This window comes from Lacerta agilis, chromosome 2, assembly GCF_009819535.1.
Source record: "Lacerta agilis isolate rLacAgi1 chromosome 2, rLacAgi1.pri, whole genome shotgun sequence".
In the NCBI taxonomy this organism is placed as follows: Eukaryota; Metazoa; Chordata; class Lepidosauria; order Squamata; family Lacertidae; genus Lacerta; species Lacerta agilis.
The window spans coordinates 12,956,338-12,978,108 of record NC_046313.1 but is presented as its reverse complement, the minus strand read 5'-3'; the positions used below and the strand labels follow the sequence as shown (position 1 = coordinate 12,978,108).

At 45.1% G+C, this 21,771-nt stretch overlaps 2 protein-coding genes and 2 non-coding genes across 8 annotated transcripts; all 4 read left to right on the top strand.

Moving 5' to 3' along the window:
* Nucleotides 1–6,944: 6,944 nt before the first annotated feature.
* Nucleotides 6,945–13,083, top strand: ATG101 (autophagy related 101). 5 transcript variants are annotated; one of them, XM_033138659.1, is made up of 4 exons: nucleotides 8,481–8,558; nucleotides 8,589–8,687; nucleotides 11,309–11,565; nucleotides 12,537–13,083. In XM_033138659.1, exons 3-4 carry the CDS (start codon nucleotides 11,314–11,316, stop codon nucleotides 12,939–12,941), a joined length of 657 nt encoding a protein of 218 aa, XP_032994550.1. In that variant the 5' UTR covers nucleotides 8,481–8,558; nucleotides 8,589–8,687; nucleotides 11,309–11,313; the 3' UTR covers nucleotides 12,942–13,083. The 5 variants fall into 5 exon arrangements, with proteins under 5 accessions (XP_032994547.1, XP_032994548.1, XP_032994546.1 ...); XM_033138656.1 differs by lacking the exons at nucleotides 8,481–8,558; nucleotides 8,589–8,687 and adding an exon at nucleotides 6,945–6,968 and having other exon boundaries at nucleotides 11,313–11,565; XM_033138657.1 differs by lacking the exon at nucleotides 8,589–8,687 and having other exon boundaries at nucleotides 8,411–8,507.
* Nucleotides 13,084–14,937: 1,854 nt separating this feature from the next.
* Nucleotides 14,938–21,641, top strand: LOC117040707 (ATP synthase subunit beta, mitochondrial). The gene is made up of 10 exons (XM_033138654.1): nucleotides 14,938–15,095; nucleotides 16,492–16,674; nucleotides 17,576–17,750; nucleotides 18,462–18,583; nucleotides 18,860–19,044; nucleotides 19,399–19,557; nucleotides 19,961–20,083; nucleotides 20,288–20,500; nucleotides 20,687–20,888; nucleotides 21,410–21,641. The coding sequence occupies exons 1-10, from the start codon at nucleotides 14,963–14,965 to the stop codon at nucleotides 21,502–21,504; spliced, it is 1,590 nt and encodes a 529-aa protein (XP_032994545.1). The 5' UTR covers nucleotides 14,938–14,962; the 3' UTR covers nucleotides 21,505–21,641.
* On the top strand, nucleotides 16,726–16,798 carry LOC117043061. Its single transcript, XR_004426141.1, has one exon. It is a non-coding gene; the product is annotated as a small nucleolar RNA SNORD59 (small nucleolar RNA).
* LOC117043063 lies at nucleotides 18,722–18,793 on the top strand. Its single transcript, XR_004426143.1, has one exon. It is a non-coding gene; the product is annotated as a small nucleolar RNA SNORD59 (small nucleolar RNA).
* Nucleotides 21,642–21,771: the final 130 nt, after the last annotated feature.

The following is a 21,771-nucleotide window of genomic DNA, read 5'->3' as shown; positions in this document are numbered from 1 at the left end:
CCCAACCAGCCTTTCCCTCTTGACCTCCGTCTGACCTTAGAGGAAAGGGAATGTTTTGCAATTCACCCACAAAACAGGCCAATCTCGGGAGCTCAAGCAGGAGCCCGTCTGAAGGCTGGGTGCCACATGTGCGCCTGGCAGTCACATCCTGCTCAGGAGACATCCACACACCCTATTCCTTGGCAACGCACCGATATTTATCCATAATTACATGTTACCTGAGCTGGGGAGCCCGAGGCAACTTTGGTGCACGTGAGACAGGGGGACGTTCCCTCGGCACTGTTCTGGCGCACAGCCCAGACGCATGGAAACATCAGAACAGACACGTCTCTGCTGTCACAGCTCAGTGGCACGGCATCCTGGTATCAGGACGGGGCAGCAGTTTGAACTCAAGGGGATTTGAAAAGGGAGTTGCCACCTTTTTAAACTGCCCTTTGCTACTGTTCCTTCAAGATACGCCTGACAAACAAAAGGTGTTCAGCTTTTCCTGCTGCATGTCTCCAGACCGGGGGACGACTTGCCGCTAAATGTATGCGCACATGTGCAGGCTCCTGTCACAGCAGGGAGAGAGGTGAGGCATGCAACAATGCTGGCTACCCTAAGGAAAGACCACGGGCTCCTGCTGGAACCTTTGGAATACAGAAGCAAACAACTCGGTTGCTGCAAACTGCGAGAGAGGCCATAGTTCAGTACTGGGTTTTTTGTTTCGGTTCTTTTAATTTCTCCTGAACATATGGTGTGTTTCTCCCCCACTACTGAATAAACCCAAAGTTACAATGCCGCCAGATGCATGTTTCTTCAGGACTCTGTTCCGCTGTCTTCATTAGGGTTTACGCCCCAAGTAAGTGGGTGTAAGATTGCAGTCATGGTGACACGGATCTGGGGTTATATAGTATAAGGAAACCCTGAGCAAAGCACATTCAGCCACAGCACTTCTCACTTGAATTTGCTAAAGTTTGCACCTTCTTAAGCTGCCTGCACGCCAACTGTTTGAAGCACGTGACTTTCACCAAAGAATCTGGAAACTGTACTTTACCCCCTCACAGAGCTACAGTTCCCAGCACCCTCAACAAATAATGTTCCCCCAGATTCTTTGGGGGAAGTAATTTGCTTTAAATGTAAGTTGAGTGTGCAGCCAAATGCACTATACATTGAAGGCAGTATTGTGCTACTTTAAATAGCCATGGCTTCCCTCAAATAATTTTGGTTTATTAAGAGCGCTGAGAATTCCCTCACAGAGCTACAATTCCCAGGAAGGACTGATTGTTAAACCACTCTGGGGATTGTAGTTCTGTGAAGCGCTAATTTGGATTCCTGCCTTTCCCGTGCAAAAAACTGCATCGGTTTTCTATTTTAAATCCCCAACCTTAGCGGCCTTCTGTGTGCTAAGTCACCTGCTTAGGAGAGGAAAAACAGCTCCATGGAAAAGCCCCATCTAGAAAGAGCCGGGCGTAATGGGAAAGGCATTCAGGGTGAGAAGACACTTCTCCACGCTGTGGGTTTCTTGGGGAAGGACTTGGCAGGCAGGCCAGGCCAATGAAATAGTAACAAGATCCGCATTTAGCAGTGCCCTTGACTGTAAAAAGAACAGGCGAGTAACCCATACCATAAATGTCCAGACACAAAGTCATTTTGGACCACAGACAAGACACATGAGATGCAGTTAGCTCGCTCACACTTAAACGCACCCCAATCTGAACCCTGGTCAAGTTCAGGCTGCGATCAACAGGGCACTTGCCTGCACACCTGTGTCTAGGAGGTGGAGGGGTATTGGTTAACTTGTGACCCATCATTCTACCTTTGACATCAGCTGAAAAGCAACTGCTCTTCTTCCAAAGGTGACATAATTGATCATGAGTTAAATAATCCCCCCCCACCTCTCCACCTCCTAGTTTCTCAGCTGATGTCACTGAGACACCATGAATTATCTCTGAAAATGTGTTGTCTGTGTGTAAGGGAGATCTCCATGGCCGATGGAGTGTGTTCTTGCCTAGTTTATGTAATGGGACAAAAGCAGAGAGCCTCATAGGTTATTTTTAAGAGAGGGGCAGCAGGGAGGGGAACCTCTTTGTTCCCAAACAAGCAGGCCAAGCATGTAAAAAACCTTTAAAAGGGCGGGAGGGCAGAAAAGATACTTGATGGGCTGGAAGAATAAAACAGCAGGGACAGAAAAAAAAGGTTGCACTACAGATGAGTTTAATGGTGACTCCCTCGGCCACAGGAACCCTGGAAATTGCAGTTTCTAGAATGGGGGTGGGAATATATGAACATAGGATTTTCTGCACCTTCACCACATATCCTAGGATTCTTTGGGCAAATTTGTTTTTTTTATAAAGAGCAAAACACTTGAGACAGACACTTATGCCAGATTTGGGTCAGAAGATGTTTACTGCCTCCACTGTCCCTGATGGCTGGGGGTACAAGAGAGACAGTTTGCAGAGACGTGTGTGTTCAGTTTTGTGCACATAAATAGAGGCAAATATTAAACCAGACAGACAGAAAGCATGCCTTATGATCTCTTAATATGCGGGAACATATTTCCCAGGAGGAGGGTCATGTTAAGTGAAGTCATTAGTGAGTAACACAGACTTTGCTCTGTTTTCTAAAAGAAGTAAGTTGTCTATCCATGAGGACCTCTAGCAAGATGTCTAAATGGCCAAACAATTAAAATCTTTGTATATTTGCTCAGAAGCAAGTCCCGAGTTCAACGAGCTTTGTTCTTATGTAAGTTTACATAGCTCTCATGCGAAAACAAGGCAACTCTACTTACGGACTAGGGTTTCCTTTCTAAATAATAAAAAGGGTCACTTGGGTTCTTGGGAATGCTAAATTCAAAGACCAGCACCAGTTCTGCTGCTTGTAATAATGCAGCCAAAGAATGCACAAAGGCCTGAGCATCCTAACCTCTGGGTGTTTCATGTTTAGGCTGCTCACAGCATAAAACTCTATTCTGGCTTCAGTTGCTGGGTGCCCCTGTCTACACAAGTGCCTTTATCTGAGTGTGCTTTTTACCTTACCATCACAACCTCTAATTTATGGTCATAACTAGTTCCAAGTTGGAAATCCCAGCTTATTTTGCTCTGCTTATCACAGCAGCAGATCACAGTGGTTTCATAAAGAGGGAACATTCTGCACCTTCTGAGTTTTCTCTAGCCATTGCTAGCCATTGCTGATCTTTCTGTTCACTTGGACCAGAGGCAGATTAACCAGAGAATGTAGCACTCCATTACGCAAGGGACTAATATAATAATAATACCTTTATTGCCATTGTACAACCTGTGTACAATGAAATTAAACGAGCCTCCCCCCCCCAAAAAAACACTCAATCTCTTATCGAACAACACACCGTTCTCTAAGCTTGGCATGGAGCCTAGTTGCTGGGCCTGGCTTTTGGGCAGGTGCAATGGGGAAGTTCTGTTTTAAAGGTTTCCGATCAGAAGCACACTTTCGAGAAGCTTGCACGGTCCATGTCAGGAACGTTGATCCGGCAAGGAAATCAGGCAGCTGCTGAAAGCAATTGGGAGACAGTAAGGCCCATCCGTCAGGCCAGACGCACTAAATTGGTTCTTCACTTTATGCACATTTTTCTAGGATGCTTTGCTAGACCCAAACAACAATAATACATAGTATTTGGTTCACCCTGCGCTCAGGGATGCCAACAAATGCAGATCCAGACCAGAAATGAGTTTAAATCCTCAGAATTTATTTCAAACACTGGAGCAATACCCCCATTTTTTTAAATGGAAGAAGCATTAAGAGTAACGCCATGTGACCTAGAAAGGCTTCCCCTGAAGCACAGGGGGACACAAGGCTGGCTGAAGCTGATCCATAATGAGCGAAAGGCCATCACTCTGCACAAGCTCAGAGTCATTATTGTTTTATACGCTCCAGAGCAGAGACCCCAGAGTTAAAATCAAAATTCCTTGATTCGTATCAAAGCCTATTTGGGGCTAATTCACATTCCTTTTTGATGGACTCAGGTGATGCTAGGCTTTCAAATTCAAGGCGAGTAGGCTAACTAGCCCTCACCATTAATTTTTGTTCTTCCGTCTATAGCCCTGTTTTGAGGAGTTTCTACTACACTTTACAGTCATGGGTAACAGTCCACAAGTTTGGCTGCCAGTGACTAGAGACATAGGAGAATTCAAAACGAAACCGGAGAGGAAATTGCCAGTTCAACCTATGTCTGGAACAGAAATCAATCCAGCAAAAAGAATCTGTATTCATTGTTGTTTATAGTCTGCAAATTATATATAACTGATTTCTCTTCCCCCACCCGCCACTTGCATTGGAGTTTCCCTTTGCTTTTAAATGAATGCTGTGTGGCATTATACAATTAATTACATAAAGTGGACACCTAAAGAAATAATGTTGGGGTTTTTGGGTTGGAAACTGAACTGCAGCAGAATGTAAACAGCTGCTGCATGCAACTAACACGTCAGCACAGATCAGATGCCTTTTTACATCCTTACCAGTGACCATCTCTCCACGCTAAAAATCATTCCTGCTCTGATCCAGACTTCATGCTGCACTTCGAAAGCTCTCAGACCTTCCGAATCAGAGATTGAAGTCAGAGATAATACTCTACTCCTCCCCAGAAGCTAGAGGTCAGAGGATGCATGGGCATAGCTAGGATTTATGTTGGGGGCGCGCGCAGCAGCAGACACCCACTTGTCATCAACCTCTGTCTGGCTCTGTCTAGCAGATTCGGAATGAAATGTCTCAACAACAGTTGTTTTAAATTACTTGCTTTTGACCCCAAGTGCTCAGAAAAATCTGCCAAAATCTTCAGTCGTTGGAAAACCAGGAAGTTAAATAAAAAATTAACACCAGAGAGTACCTTTCGTGTGGTTAATGAGTAAGCACGCCTTTTTCCAATTTTATTTAAAACAAATCTGAACTAAAAGAATTTTCATTAGATTTGCTGAAAACCTTTTCTCTCCAATTCCTTTTTTCCAATGCAGTTTTTCTGTGCACACTCAGTAAGCACAGCCCATTGAGGTGCTCCCCTGTCTTTGTTGACCTTAGCCAGGTCTTTACTCTCTGCAAGGTACTGAATGACGGCTCTACGGTACAAGTGGTGGATGGCTGAGCAGGAGAGATGAGCAGCACCTTTTTTGTTGTAAAAGATTCCTGCCTCTTTTCCTAGGTCTGCTACGTTCATCTCTTTTAATGAGATGAGTTTCTTCTTCTTCCACACAGAGTACCATGGTTCAGCTTCGGAGTCAAAGTCTTGCAACTTATAAAAACTTGAGAACTGCTTGGCTTTCATCTTGAGGTCTTGAACGCTCATCTCCAACATGACAAGGGGGTGTAGAGCCAAAATTGAAAAGGCAGGTGAAAGTTCTTCTGAGAAATGTTGCTCTAACGAAGACACTAAAGAGTCTAAGTAAGGAATTACTAGGAATCTCTTCCAGTACTCTAAAGGGCTGGACGCTGGAGGGTTGGAGCCATGTTGCTGTCTTCCAACAAATCTTGAAACCGCCAATTCCACTCCAACTTCCTCGGCAATCTTGTAGACATCCTCTATGAGCTCTGTAGCAACTTGCTCCGGATCACTGTGGTGAGTTGTTATTTCTCTAAGCATCAGTTTGATGTGCTCTGAACAATGGAGCATTTGCAGACAATTAGACTGCAGAACATTTGTCACAGTTTCCAAGAAGGCGGAATACTTGGCTATCAGAGCAATGATGAATTGAGCTTTGGAGGCACCAGAACGTAGTTGGAATGCCTGTTTCCTTATATTGCTATTTCCTTCTAGCGATAATCTCTCCAACCCTTCAATGATGCTCACAAAATGCTCTTTGAAAACTGGGATACTTTTGGGACCATCGCGTCTCACAGAGGAGTGGAATGTTTAGAGCAGGGGTCAGCAACCTTTTTCAGCCGTTTGCCAGTCCACCGTTCCTCAGACCTTGTGGGGGGCCGGACTATATTTTGGGGGAAAAAATAATGAACGAATTCCTATGCCCCACAAATAACCCAGAGATGCATTTTAAATAAAAGCACACATTATACTCATGTAAAAACACCAGGCTGGCCCCACAAATAACCCAGAGATGCATTTTAAATAAAAGGACATGTTCTACTGATGTAAAAACACGCTGAATCCCGGACTGTCCGCGGGCCGGAATTAGAAGGCGATTGGGCCGCATCTGCCCCACGGGCATTAGGTTGCCTACCTCTGATTTAGAGCGTAGTGTCCGGGCTGAACAATAGGGGTGGAGACACTCCTTCACGTATACTGGGCCGAGGCCGTTTAGGGCTTTAAAGGTCAGCACCAACACTTTGAATTGTTGGGGTCCCTCTTCCAGGGCTTTGTTTCCAGGCTGAACTCACCAGAACTCAGTTCCAGCACCACCACTCAGGTAGGCACCATTGCCATTATGAGAAAACGTGGGAGGTGTGTTCAAGGTGAGTTCCGGCACCTCGTTTACTAGAAAAAATAGCACTAATCTCTGAAAGTAGAAATTATCAGAATATCTGAAATCACTTGGATGATGTTCTAGCGACTGCGTGCAACTAACACAGCTCAGAACAGAAAATGGTGCTTTTTTTACATCCTCACCAGTGACCGTCTCTCCACCCTAAAGACCATTCCTTCCCCGATCCAGACTTCATGCTGTACTTCGAAAGCCCTCAGACCCTCCCAAGTCAGAGAATGAATTCAGAAATAATACTCCACTCCCGCCCAGAACCTAGAGCTCGGAGGAAGCAGTTCAGAATTCCCGCTCAAACGACTCCCTCACTTACCCGCCTCTCCCTCTCTCTCTCCCCCCCCCATCTTTCTCTTCCTCTATCTGCCCCGCCTCTTCCGGTGACGCCGCGGGCCCTTTGCTGAGCCTGCGCATTATTCGGAGGAAGAACAGTTTCCGCCTGCGTTCCAATGACCGGAAGTGTCCGGCTGAGCAGGCGAGGAACTGGTGGCAATGTTCCGCCGCCGCAAAGACCCCGTTAAGTTTGAATATGTAAGAGTGGACTTGTACTGTTCTTGTGGCGCCGCTAGGCCTGCCTTTTTAGCGCCCCCTCCCCACAGGTTCTTAGCAGGGTGGTGGGCTTCCCTCCGTCCTCCCCGATTCCCAGCTGTTTCTGGGGGCCCTGCAGAAAACGTGCACTGGGAGAGAGAGGTCTAGTAGCCACTAACATGAGAATGGGGGTGGAGAAAGGAAAGGGTTTATATTGCCAGAAACAACGCGGGTGGTGTGTGTTGTGGGAGGGTGTCACCCCCTCCAGCAAGGATGATAGGATGTGTGTAAGAGTCTCCTCTCTCCCCGCAGCCATTTGTTCGGATTCAGCCTCTTTCCCCCCTCTCCCGTGCATGTTACTGGAGAGAGAATTCTGTTCGTTAACTTGCATGACGTGTGTGGAGGTGGGCACGGAAGTGGGTTTTTTTTTTAAAGTAACCTTTCAAGCAACAGGTAGGTAGCCGTGTTGGTCTGCCATAGTCAAAATAAAATAAAATAAAATAATTCCTTCCAGTAGCACCTTAGAGACCAACTAAGTTAGTTCTTGGTATGAACTTTCGTGTGCATGCACACTTCTTCAGATACCAAGCAAGATTCACTTCTCACACTGCGTCATAAAGACAGTGCAGCGAACAAAGACCTTCCCATTTTTAATTCCACTTTACAACTGCATGTGGCGCGGAACGGGCGTTATAAACAAGGGAGATACGGCGTGGTATCATACATTGTACCCCACGCGTGACAATGGCGTTTGAGAAAAGTACCAGCACATTGATGCCTCATAAGCAAAAGCGGTTTCCAGTGTGGATTGCACCCCAAGGTGTGGTTCATCACTGGAAACCTCCCACCCACCACCAATGTCCTGATCCCCAAAAGCATCAATCTACTGGAATATAAGCCTGCGGGCAACGACGGTGGTTTGTCTTTGTACTGAACTTTGTACAGAAGCCTGCCCTCCTTTGGATTGTTACCATCTAGCTTGATGGATTCTGGAAAACTTGAAAGCTTGCACACACTCGTTTGCATTTTTATTTAATAGTTGGCCTAATAAATGCATTGCCCTTATACGGATTTGAAAAACAAAAACAAAACTCTAGGTATTTTTAATGTATACATAAGTGTGTGTTTTTTCAAACCCCAAAGCTTTCAAATGACAGCACGATCCCATAGGAACTATTAGGTGGCAACACAGAGCTCGGTCCGTTCCGCAGGACCAGGAAGTGGCGCCCTTGTGACGTTCCATTCTCGCTGCGCGTCGCTTGTTTTGTTGGAACGTACCACGAGCGACGGGGGGGGGAGCTTGCATTCCTTAAGCCCTAGAAGAGGGAAAGGAGTGAAGCCACGCCTAAAACGAGCTGCATCGGTTACGTAACAACCCCTCTACCATTACACACATCTCAGAGGATGCGGCAGGAAGAATAGCATCGGCTTGCGTTAAGAGGCTAGATTTCTCTCCCCCCCCTCCCGCTTCCCATTCACCTTTAGTTGGGCTGGTCCGATGGTTAAGTTGTTCGGCCTGGGAAGCATCAGCGGTTGCGGCAGGTGAGTCTCCAGTTCATATTCTCAAAGGGGGGGTTGGGGGACAGCTCGCCTCCCTCTTTCCGTACTGTGAGCGGCGCGCGGCCCCTCGGCCTGCTGGTTGCCTTGGTAACCAACCGTCGCCACCCGCTCGTGCCTGTGGCTTCGTGGCCTTTGGGGGCGCCTTGATAAACCACAAAACTGGTAAGGGGCGAGCAGTGCCGGATTTACATGTAAGCTAAACAAGATATAGCTTTTGGGCCTCACTCTCTTGGGGCCCCCTAAAAAAATTGAAAGGGGGAAAAAAACCTGGATGTACATTTCCAAAATATCACTGGTTTGCTCATTACTATATATAGGGTGCCTACATTCTGCTTTTTATAATTATTAGTAGTTTGCATTATATATTTACACCTATTATTATTTCATGTTATAGCAGGTTTCTAGAGACGAGATTATGTGTCTTTGTAAATCGCGTTTCTAAAGGAACTTTGGTTATGCCAATGTGTTTGCATTATTAAGTTTGTTATAAATAAATAAAATAATTTTAAGTTAGAGCTTAATAATTATTTCACTATTAATATACTTCTTCTTAATTGTATTTCACTATTAGTATACAGGGTGAGTCCTTTAAAAGAGGCCCTGTGGATACAGAGTACAGTACACATGTTCCACGGGGCCTCTTTTAAAAGTCTCACCCTGTACTTAATTGTATTTCAGTTGAACATTTGCTTTGATAAAATACATATTTTGTTATGTGCAAATGGCTTTAGATACCTATTAGGTCCATAAATTACCATATGGCATATATTCAACACAAAAAGCAGCGACAATTTGTTGTTGACAAAGGACAGCTGGACATATAAAGGGCCCCATTACCTTCAGTAGCTTAGGGCCTGGTCAAACCTTAGGGCCTCATCAAACAGACCCTGGGCTGGTGGGTCTGTTGCTTTGGTTTAATTATCTTATCTTGTATTTTATTCTGAGGACCGCCCTGAGATCTTTTGAAGAAGGACGGTATATAAATTTAATAAATAAAAAATATTTAAATGAATAAAAAGCCAAGCACTTATTTTTGGACTGGGTTTAACTGCATATTATGCAGCAGCCCCGCTGCCTCACAAGGTTGTTTGTTGTGTGTTGCCTCACAGAAATTGTCAGGGAGCAGACCTGGTGAACCCTTGCTTGTAAATAATAGCTTCTTAAAACAGGACTGGATTAAGACCTTTTGGAGGCTTTAAGCACTGAAAAGTTTATGGTCTCTTTTATACCCTCCAACATTTCTCCCATGAAAATAGGGACACCCTATTCATAGTAATAATAATAATATAATTTTATTATTTATACCCTGCCCATATGCTTCTAACATGTATAACAACTTCCCAAACAGGGCTGCCTTCAGGGCTGTATCTCCTTTGCATCGGGGTCGCGTAACTTTACTTGACCTGCTGACCTGCGAAAGATAAGCACATTAATTTTTTCCTGGCATGCAGATGAAATGATAGGCAGAGCTTCTCCTGCTTGATTTCTCTGCATGCTTGACTGCTTTTAAAGGGCTCAGGCAGCGATGTGGCGTGAAACATTTTCCATAATGGAACATTTGCTGCTCCTGCATTTTCTATAGAAAAATGGTCATTCCTAAAATGCATTGTTACATACCGGTAAATTAGTTACATAGGATTGTATATAACATTGCACAGGCAGTGCTGTGAAGGTAAGAACTGCTGAACTTTCCAAAATTCCCTCTTCTTCGCATCTCTAAAAAGTACAAAAGTTCTGTTCTCTGTTTATCCTAGGGAGCACCTTCCTACAAGACTCCTTCCCTGGGCAACTGTTCTGGGCACCATTCAGGCTAGTTCAGGGAGGATGGTATGCACAAGCACGTTTCACAGGATTAATCTGTGCTTCTTTTAATTCTACTTAGGTTTTTTGTATAAGCTTAGAAATGTTGAGCAAAACTCCGGGGTATTTCTCCCACCCCTTCTGGGAGTCAAGCAATGGTTTCTTATTTAGAAACACTCAATTTTAATATTACCGGTAAATCAGGAACAGACAGCAAGCCTACAGTCTGGCTATATCTGTGTCTTTTCTGATATTTTAAAATTCAGGTTCAAATGAAGCATAGATTAAAGGAATGGAAAGTAAGTTATTTTTCAATGCTGTCTCTGATTATAATAAAACCTCTGAATTGCTAACAAAAATAATCTACGCTTACTAGCAGAAGTATTGCTAAATGATCACTGATGAATCTCTGCAATGAAATTCAGCTTACTGTATTCAGGTGCATTTCCAAACTGAAGCCACACATGAAACCACTAGAGGGCAATCTGGACACTTGCTTGAAGTCAGCTGCTATTTGACATTAAGGTCTACCTTTAAGTCACACTTGAAGTACGTTTCCCCCCTCGAAGAGTTCTGGGCATTGTAATTTGGTCAAGGATTTCTGGGAATTGTAACATTGCGAGGGGTTAACTACAGTGTCCATAAATCTCTTGAGGGAAAGAGAGTTTGGAGTTGGAATTCCATTGTTGATGTGGAAGAAAGAAGACAAAACAAATCTGTGTTGACTAATTTGATTTCCTTGTAGAGGAAGAAAATGAATCAAGTGTTCTTATTTTCCTTCATCGCACACACCCCTCTTCTCCCATTTGCACAATTATTTTATCCCAGGCTTGTTATTTTCGTTTAAAACCAGCTCAGTTTACTTTCATAGCTTGACACTTTGCTGTTGGGTATTCCTACCCTCCATAAATATTGCCATTCTCTGTTTTGGTTGCACTGCTTTTTTAATGGGAGGGCAGCTTATCTATTTTCCTTTGCAAAAGCCAGGATGAACTGCCGTTCAGAGGTACTGGAGATATCAGTGGAGGGGCGCCAGATTGAAGAAGCGATGCTCGCTGTTTTGCATACCATATTGCTCCATCGCAGCACAGGGAAGTTCCACTACAAGAAGGAAGGGACCTACTCCATTGGGACAGTTGGCACGCAAGATGTTGACTGTGACTTCATTGATTTTACCTACGTTAGAGTTACTTCCGATGAGCTTGACCGGGCATTGAGAAAAGCTGTTGGGGAATTCAAGGTAAAGCTTGCTGTTGCTCACTGTTTATTTTTTAAGTACATGAGACTGCCCATGAAGACGGTTCAAAAACTTCACTTTTTCCAAAATGCAATTGAGCTACCAAGGTTTGGGCAGTGACCAGGAGAGTGGAACAAGTGACTAGTCCTTTGCCACCTTCACTGGTGACCTAGTTCTTTCCAGGCTCATTGCCCTAAATAGCCTGCTACTGGATAGTTTGCAGAATCACCTCGTCCTATATAAACCTGCTCAAGAACTCCATTCCTTTTCTATGTCCAGCAAGTCTTTATTGCACTTGTCCCCAGGTCTGCATGGAATCATTCTCCACATATCTTAACAAGTGTTTTGTACAGCATGGCTGGGTGATAGTTGTGACCTTTTTAAATAAGGGGATTTAGGACACCAAGGAGTTCTGTCTCCAGTTTTATAAGCACATTGTTTTGCTCAACTGTTCAGTGGAATTGGGTTAATTTCTATCATATAAATTCCACATACTATCAATTAATGTACATAATTTAGAAGACATATTTTTTAATCTGCATTCTGATAACTATCAGTAGGATGTTCAAATTTGAAATTTGGTAATATATGAGAAAGAAAAATGGATGCCAGGCACAGTGAATGACAATGCCTATATAGGGCTGAAGGGAAAGAATTGGAATGAATGTAGAAAGACAGGGTCTTGTATAGTGTAAAGCCATCTAGCCAATTGATGACTGGAGCCAGAGTTAACTCCTTTTAGCAAATATTGCCTTGAGCAATCCTCAGTCTTGCGAGTCAAGAAAACGTTCTTGATCTTCAGAGTTCTGAAAAGCTTTCTGATCGTATGAAATTTTGGCCATACGACTGTCTATCCACCTTGACTGTGGATGCACAGCATGATTCTTGGTACAGGGAGCAGAGATTTCTATATGTTGTGAAGGTCTTTGAGAATCAGCATTGTAAAATGTTCATTGGTGGTTCTGTATTCCCAGGATGCGCTGCGGAACTCGGGCAATGATGGGATGGGCCAGGTCTCGCTGGAGTTCTACCAGAAGAAGAAATCACGGTGGCCATTCTCTGACGAGTGTATCCCATGGGAAGTGTGGACAGTCAAAGTGAACGTGGTGAGCCTGGCTAATGAGCAGGAGCGGCAGATCTGTCGTGAGAAGGTTGGTGAGAAACTCTGTGAGAAGATCATCAACATTGTAGAAGTGATGAACCGACATGAGTACCTGCCCAAGATGCCCACCCAGTCTGAGGTGGACAATGTCTTTGATACGGGGCTGCGGGATGTCCAGCCCTACCTGTACAAGATTGCCTACCAGATCACTGACTCACTTGGAACCTCTGTCACTACAACCATGCGGCGCCTCATCAAGGATACCCTGGCACTCTGATATCCATGAGACTACAAGACCTGACATTATTGAGAGGCAACATGAGCAACTGGCTTTCTGTCCAAAAGCACCAAATACATATTTTCTCCCAGAAAATCTGGGAGTCTTGATATCCAGGCGCCCTGTTCTAATTTATTAATTTCCATGTATCTCCAGGGCAAAGACAGAACCAGCCTTGGCTCCTGGGTTCAGTACACCAGTTTACCTAGAACACAGCCTCTCACAGCAGAAAAGGAAACCAGGATTCTTCCTTCAGCCCCCTTTTCTGTTAGACTTAGCTCTACAAGCTTAGAAGGCGTGCCTCTTCATGGGAGAAAATAGTGTGTATTTTTTCGTGAGCATTTCCCTAATATAGAACAGATGATAACTCCAAGCTTGGTTCTCTCTGTGACCAGATGCCTTTATTTATTAACCGTAGAGTCTTTTGTTAATGGAAATCTGCCAGAGCTGGGGTTACTTATCTTGGCAAAATGGGTGCCTTTCCTCCTGATAAACCACTCCTCCTCCTTCACCCTCCTCTGACTTTAGGATAATTGAATAAGATTATAAGACTCCCTGTCTTGTGCATGTCTGTTAGGGCAGTAGAGGGCTGCAGACTCATTTTTTCCCTTGTGAGTCCTGGTTGCAAAGAAGAGCTAAGTCCGAAAGACCTGTTCAAAAGGCTGTCTTAACTTGCCAATCTAGTCCTCATCAACCCCACAGTTGCTATTTCTCAGTAGAGTTTGGAAGTCAGGCGCTTGCATTTCTAAAAATAAGGATCTTCAATTACTTGTATTTGTTTTTCCAGTGTAACGTAAATGTATAAGTCTGAGAATTAAAATTAGAAAACTCAAATCTCTGCCTCTGTCATAGTATATACTATACAATAATAGTTTTCAGATGCCGTATACTGAAAAAGTTGGGAAAGTGTCTACCGGTATGGACTTGGGCAGGAGAAACCTAGATTCAAAGTCCAACATTCAGCTAGTAAGTTCACCATTGAGTCTTAGCCAATCATCATCTCATCTTAGTTTGCCTTTGGGGGCTTGCTGTGCAAATAAAATGAAAGAAAGGAAATTGATCTGTGACAACCGGGAAATACACATGTGCAGCCTTAAGGTAAAGGGACCCCTGACCATTAGGTCCAGTCGCAGATGACGGGTTGTGGCGCTCATCTCGCTTTATTTGCTAAGGGAGCCAGCGTACAGCTTCCAGGTCATGTGGCCAGCATGACTAAGCTGCTTCTGGCAAACCAGAGCAGCGCATGTAAACGCCGTTTACCTTCCCGCTGGAGTGGTACTTATTTATGTACTTGCAATGTGTGCTTTTGAACTACTACGTGGGCAGGAGCTCACCCCGTCGCAGGGATTCGAACCGCCAACCTTCTGATTGGCAAGCCCTAGGCTCTGTGGTTTAGCAACTGGGTGGGTGCAGCCATACACGCATTCAAATCAGTGTGCTCAAATAGGATCACAGCCTTTCTTGCAGATACACGTGGATTTATATCAAACTTAATTGGAATCTGAAATTACTGGTTCACTTTTACCGGTGGCCCTCCAGACGTCCCTTCGACCTAATGTTGAAAACTTCCAGTTTAAAGCAAGGACAAATCTGGGACACGTGCTCAATCCAGTCTCTTTGGTATACGCTTAAAAGTTAAACCCGCCTCCCTTTATTTTGACTAATCATATCCGTAAGGTTGGGATCTTCCACAATTTCGGACAATGATCAAGCCGGGTTTCCTTGAAAGGCGTCGGCTCTAACCTATAGCGGAGAGCTATAGTGGGAAAGAGCAGTTCCCTGGCCCAATAGGCTACTTACCAGCTGGGCACATCCCCCCCTATGGCACCTCCCTTTTCGCTTAGCCCTTTCCACCCCGCGATTGCTCCAGCGGGTGAATGACAAGGCAGCTAACCCAATAAGTTTCAGGGAGCCGAACACACCCCGGCCAATAGCCGATTCGGACGCGCCATCCCGCCCTTCAGCAGGAGCTGATCGAGGCTGTCGGCGGCTGTTGCTCTTTCAGTCAGCCGGTGGCCGCCATGTTGGGTTTCGCGGGTCGCTGCTGCGCCTCTTCGGCCGCCTCCCTGCTGCGGGGCGTGCGGAGCGCGCCGAGCCCCCTCCAGGACCTGCTGAAGCTCCGCGGCGGGGTCGCCTCAGCTGCCACCGAGGCCCGTGAGTGAGCGGAGGGCGAGGGAAGGCGCCCGAGGGCGGGGTCACCTTGGGGCCTAGTGGCGGGTGTGAAGCGCTGCGAGGACGGCGTGGGCCTGCGGGGCTGGGGGGGGGAGGGGGAAGACCCGCATCCCACTGACCCAGCAAAACCTTATGCCGAATCTGCTCCTCTGCAGTTTGCAGGGCCTTCTCCGTTGGTTTAAGTGAAATCTCTGCAGTCAGGCTTTTTATTATGTTCTTATATATGGTGTAATCCACCCAAAGTGGCTGGGGAAACCCAGCTAAATGGTCGGGGTCTAAATAATAATATTATTATTATCATTATCAGGGAGGGCAAACATAAGAGGTTCCTCTGGATGAGCCCCACTTAGCCCACGGCCCCGTTCCTTTTTTGTCGTAAATTTTAATTGATTTTCATGCAATTTAACAAATTCAATTCAGTTTCCACGCAATATTCCCTTAGCATTTTGATTTCCCAGTCTTAACGTCCACGGTGTTCGTGTTCAAATCCTTTTTACCTGCTATCTTAAATATTATACGTCTCTGTGACGGGTTCAGTTCCCATTTGGGGCGGGAGGGACGACACGCATCTGTGCCCCCCCTCCCAGCAATCGTCGTTCGGAGGCGTTTCTAACATAGCAATCCTAGCGCTTCGGTTGGGGAAGCGTGCACGCGAAAGCCCCGTGGGCGTGAGAGCGCAAGGCAGCCCTTTCACGCGACGCGTGGCCCCTGGCAAGGATCGTTTTTTTGGAACTGGGAAGCGAAGGGGTCTGTTTTAACAGCGGAGGTTGTTGCAGGGGAGCCAACAAAGATGGCGATGGGAAAAGGCTTCCGCAGTGTGTCGGGATGGCGGTGGTAAAGGCCTGGTCCTTGGTGTGCAAGCGTTTCCAAAGCACGCGGGACTTAGTTCCTCTGTTTTCACCTGCGACAAGGTGTCCGGTATGAAGGGGCCTGGCCTTTAAGGGAAGGTTATGCCAGAAAGTGGGGAGGGGGGTTGCTCCTGTAGTAGTGAGTGGGGGGGTCTGGGTTGCCAGTGCTGGACTCAGCTAGGCTGGCACAGAGAGCTTCCTTGCAGAGTGTCTGCAGTGTACAGGGAGACAGGTAGAAAAGGAATGGATTGCTGGAGTGGAGCATCTCTGTAGCTGGAAACTGGCTCATGGGTGTATAAAGGGAGCAGTCTGTTCTCTACTTAGTCTCACACTGGTAACCTCAAGGAGTTGGAAATGAGGGTTACAAGGTCACAGTCTGAAGTTCTCCTTGATGCAGTGGGTTCTCCAGGCCAAAAGGGTGGGAGTCTTGAGCTAACTTCGGTCACATTTGCTTCCTTTGCAGCCTTGGGGGTGGGGAAATGCTCTGTGATAACTGCTTAATCGTCATGTCTGCCATGGTTGTCCTGTAGGACGGAACTATGCTGCACAGGCGGCTCCTGCAGCTAAAGCTGGAGTTGCCACTGGGCACATTGTGGCAGTCATTGGTGCTGTGGTGGATGTCCAGTTTGATGATGACCTGCCGCCGATCCTCAATGCACTTGAGGTGCAAGGCAGAGATACACGGCTGGTGCTGGAGGTAGCACAGCACTTAGGTAAGCCCCATTTGTATTCCTTGGCTTTTCTCTAGTCATGTTTTAACACTTCCTTCCTTGATGATCAGTAAAATGACTTTCGTTCTTCTGAGCTTGCTGAAGCCATATTTATGATCTGAGAAGGAATCTTAAATTCACTGCTGACCAGAAGGTAACTGGACGTGGGTCATGTTGACTGGTGGTGTTGGTCAGTGTTGTGGCCCAATTTTAATTACTTATCAGTCTCCAACCCAGGAGAATGTAGGAGTTTCTGAGGGCACTGGCATTTTATGGCCCAACACAATAAGGAGCAGATTACCTATTTGAAATTCTCAAACCTAGAGATCCCTTGCCTTTCCATCTTGACCTTGGTATCTGATTGTAATGAGCTTCATGTTCTAATCTTGAAGGAAATCTTTACTGAAGTGCTTTTTCAGTCATAAAACTGTTAACACAATGTACAGTGGTGCCCCGCTAGACGAACGCCTCGCTAGACGAAAAACTCGCTAGACGAAGGCATTCGTCTAGCGGAAGGCTGCCCCGCTAGACGAAAAAGTCTATGGGGCTGCTTCGCAAGACGAAAAATTTTCGTCTTTTTTTTTCCGTTTTGCGGAGCGCGGCTGTCATTGCCGCTCCGCAAGACGAAAAACCCGCTAGACGAAAATTTTCACAGAACGAATTATTTTCGTCTAGCGGGGCACCACTGTACTGAATTTTAGCTCTATTCTCTGTGTATGTTAAATGAAAAGTACATTGTTTCCATGCCCAATGTTTATGTCATTCTCAAACAGAAGTAAAGCTTCCTTTAGTAATTTACCACAGGGGATTAACATAGAGTATTTCCCCCCTGTAAATATTGAAATTTGTTTGCACTCATTGGGCTTAGTGAGAAATGCAACTTAAAGTTTGTTCTCCATTATAGGTGAGAATACGGTTCGTACCATTGCTATGGATGGTACTGAAGGCTTGGTGAGAGGCCAAAAAGTTTTGGACTCTGGTGCACCCATCAGAATTCCTGTAGGACCTGAGACCCTTGGCAGAATCATGAATGTGATTGGAGAGCCAATTGATGAAAGAGGCCCAATAACAACCAAACAGTAAGTGTGAATCTGAAGGTTAAATGATAGGCAACCATTCATAGGCTGGTAGCAAAAGCATGTTAATTAGCATACTTTCAATTTTATAGAACTCTTGCTGTCTTCATGTTCAACTGTTGTTGAGCTTAGATAGCAGAGCACCCCTACAGTTTATGAGGGTCTAGAGAATTTTATGGCAGAAGCAATGTTATTTCTTTCATGATCATTCTTTAATCTCACAGTTCTTAGAAGTTCTGGACAGCATTTCCTGGCCATTAAGAGCTACCCTAAGCAATGCAGTGCTAAATTATAAACCATATTAATAGCAGCATGCTAACTGTACTGCTGCGGAGCAGTTCCTGTATAACATATTACTATAGCTGACACATTAGTTTTAGCACTCCATGTTAGAAAATTAAAATAAACTTAATAAAGTTTTGTTCAAAATACATATTTTAGATATTGCATTTTTTTGTGGACCTAGTGTATAGATTTCAAATCCTGTTTTTTCTGCTCCAACTCTTACTGAACTAAAACTAGACACGTGCAGTTTTTCTATGATTAAAACACCAATGAAACCATGGTGTTGCAGACTTCTTAGGCCTAAAGCAGGCACAGTGTGTGAATACTAAACTGGGGCTTGGATTTAAGAATTATCGGTAAACACTTTGTGATTACCCAATATAAGAGCACAATTTTTCATAATGTGTGGCCAAATGTCTTTTTTTGCAGACTTGCTGCTATTCATGCTGAAGCACCAACGTTTGTTGAGATGAGTGTTGAGCAAGAAATCCTTGTGACTGGCATTAAAGTTGTAGATCTCCTTGCACCATATGCCAAGGGTGGTAAAATTGGTAAGTTACCAGAGGACCCATGTTGAATAGGTTCTATCTGGGGTAGTGTGGTCAATGTCTTGAATGCCCAAATTTCCTGCCCCGACAATTTGTGTTCCTCTTCTATTAGAACCTAAAATCCTGACAACTGCTTTGTTTCCTTCACTGATGAGTAAATTTATGACTTTCGTTCTTCTGAGATTGCTGAAGCCACTCTTATTTCTGAGAAGGAAAAGAAGGAGAATGGTAGAGGGTGCATAATAAAAGGCTGAATACTAAACTGACTTTATTTCCCAGGGCTGTTTGGTGGTGCTGGTGTAGGCAAGACAGTACTGATCATGGAGCTTATCAACAATGTTGCCAAAGCCCATGGCGGCTACTCGGTGTTTGCTGGTGTTGGGGAAAGAACTCGTGAAGGAAATGACTTGTACCATGAAATGATTGAATCTGGAGTCATCAACTTGAAGGATACCACATCCAAGGTGAGCAAGCTATTCAGGTGGGAAGGGACTAATCTAGGCCCCAAGAATTCAGTATTGGTTGACTTTATCTGCCATCTCAAAAGAGAATTTTGCAACTTCCACCAGAAATTGGTCACTGTGTTTGAGACTAGTCTATAGAATTCTGAAAATCTGGTCCGGACCTTGCGCCAAATGCTCAATAGGAAGTACACAGGCTGAAGAGGGTTTCTTGTTAACATTTGTAGTAGCAAGTGCCTGCCTTTGGAGGAAATACTTTCATATGTCATTTGAAGCTACCTTGGTGTGACCTGGGAGGGGCTGATGAGGGGCATAGAAACTTTCTAGCCCGTTAATGAATTTCCTCTTATCCTTCAGGTCGCACTTGTTTACGGACAGATGAATGAGCCACCTGGTGCTCGTGCCAGGGTTGCTCTAACTGGATTGACCGTGGCTGAATATTTCAGAGACCAGGAAGGTCAAGATGTACTGCTCTTCATTGACAACATTTTCCGTTTCACACAAGCTGGATCTGAGGTAAGGCTGGATGTCCTAGGTTACCCTCCATCAGAAGCTTCAATTAAGCTTGCTAGTGAGAAGGCCTGAGTCTTTTTTTAAAAAGTGAGTTTCTGCCTTGAGTGTTGGATGTCTCCAGGTGTATTTAGGATCCTCTACCCCTTGAAGGCAGAAATTTCTAGTTCTTGGCGCCTTCTTCCTGTTAGGACCTCTGTTTTTTGCCTTACTCGTTTCCTGCCTGCTTAGAGCAGGCCACATGAACAAAGCCTGGCTAAAGCATGTGTAGAAAAAAAACTAATTACAGCTCTTGCCAGTTCTGTGTAAGTATCAGGTGTGTAAATAGTTCTGTTTTGCAGACAGGTAGAAGATCTTACATTTGTCAGCCACACCGGTGTTGAATTACTGCACATTCCTTCTCTTCCAGGTGTCTGCCTTGCTGGGCAGAATTCCCTCAGCTGTGGGGTACCAGCCTACTCTAGCAACTGATATGGGTACCATGCAAGAGAGAATCACAACAACTCGGAAGGGATCTATCACATCTGTGCAGGTAACAACTGTTAAAACAAGTCCTCTCTAAGGATGGCAAAACTGCCCACAATGTTCACTGCTTTGTTTAACAACAAACCTGTCCCTTAATTCAATTGCTCTCCCCCTTGAATCCGACACAGCTGTTTTTCTTCCTTCAGGTGGTTAACATTTAAACTGCTTGCATATGCAATATGGCACTCTAATAAGTCTTCTCTCTTCACAGGCCATTTACGTGCCAGCTGATGACTTAACTGATCCAGCCCCTGCGACTACATTTGCCCACTTGGATGCCACCACCGTGTTGTCTCGTGCCATTGCTGAATTGGGCATTTACCCAGCTGTGGACCCTCTAGATTCCACTTCACGTATCATGGATCCCAATATCGTGGGGCAGGAGCATTATGATGTGGCCCGTGGGGTGCAAAAGATTTTGCAGGTGAGGAGGGTGGATTAGGCACACAATTACTTAATATCTCATGCAAAAAAAAATATCTCTGCACAAGTTTATGCCAGTAAACTTTACCCTGGCTGGTAGTACCACTGGAATGTAGATTTGGTGCATGGCCTGTTCACCTTCAGGGTTCCTTTGCTGCTTTTGGTCACATGCATATGTTCTTTCTAGGACTACAAGTCCCTCCAGGACATCATTGCTATTTTGGGTATGGATGAGTTGTCTGAAGAGGATAAGCTTACCGTGGCTCGTGCCCGTAAAATTCAGAGGTTTCTGTCCCAGCCCTTCCAGGTTGCTGAAGTTTTCACTGGCCATGCAGGCAAGCTTGTACCCCTAAAGGAAACCATCAAGGGCTTCAAAGCGATCCTGGCAGGTAAGAAGTTGTCCTGGTATTTTATTTATTAAATTGGTATACCGCTCTTCATCCGAAGATCTCGGGACAGTTCACAGAATAAACACAAAAGTACATAATAAAAGCAAGAACAAAACAATCCTTCCCTTTCCCACAAACACTTTTAAAAGGGTATAGGCGATCAATCAGCCTGGTTGAAGAGGAACATTTTTAACTGGTTCCTAAGGGAGCATAATGAAGGCATAATCCCTGGGGAGAGCATTCCACACCTGCAGCTATACAATGTCAGCAGTTTGCACTTGCACCCAATTTATGGTAATTGAGGTAATCATAAATGGCCCCCTACAATGGGCTTGCAGGTGGCTCCAGGCAGTTCATACTGATTTTCCACTTCTGTCCTCTAGCATGGAAGGAAACCCCCAAAAGGGAACTGGGCGGATTTGCATGGCAGCACTTCATGCTGCCCAGAAACAAGTTTGCCAATCTGCTGCTTTTCCTGAACAGTTTGTTGTCTGACTTGCTGCATATCTTTTCCTTTGCAGGAGAGTATGACCACCTCCCTGAGCAGGCTTTCTACTTGGTGGGGCCTATTGAGGAAGCTGTGGCAAAGGCTGAGAAGCTGGCTGAAGAGCACTAATGAGTCTGTGGCTGAGGGGGAAATTGTTCTGCATCAAACTCCCATTGTTTCATATTGTCCAGGTTCCCAGCTGGGAAGTCATGTAACATGTCTGCAAAGTATTTAAAGTTTTCAATAAAACTTCTGGTGAGATCGTAGAAGTGGCATGTCATGTTGCAAGTGCTGACGTGGGAGGTAATAGCACATCTGCTGTAGCTTGCTGGCTCTCTCTGCCCCTTAACTGCTGCTTGTCATTTCCCCAACAGTAGACCTGCTCATTCCTAAGAT

Excerpts from the sequence above, each read along its gene's own strand:
- ATG101 (XM_033138655.1), top strand. The coding sequence starts at position 8,464 with ATGGTTAAGTTGTTCGGCCTGGGAAGCATCAGCGGTTGCGGCAG. Across the intron at positions 8,508-11,312 it reads AGCATCAGCGGTTGCGGCAG|GATGAACTGCCGTTCAGAGG; the intron begins GTGAGTCTCCAG and ends TGCAAAAGCCAG. Across the intron at positions 11,566-12,536 it reads AAGCTGTTGGGGAATTCAAG|GATGCGCTGCGGAACTCGGG; the intron begins GTAAAGCTTGCT and ends CTGTATTCCCAG.
- LOC117040707 (XM_033138654.1), top strand. The coding sequence starts at position 14,963 with ATGTTGGGTTTCGCGGGTCGCTGCTGCGCCTCTTCGGCCGCCTCCCTG. Across the intron at positions 18,584-18,859 it reads TGCCAAGGGTGGTAAAATTG|GGCTGTTTGGTGGTGCTGGT; the intron begins GTAAGTTACCAG and ends TTTATTTCCCAG. Across the intron at positions 20,889-21,409 it reads CTTCAAAGCGATCCTGGCAG|GAGAGTATGACCACCTCCCT; the intron begins GTAAGAAGTTGT and ends TTTCCTTTGCAG.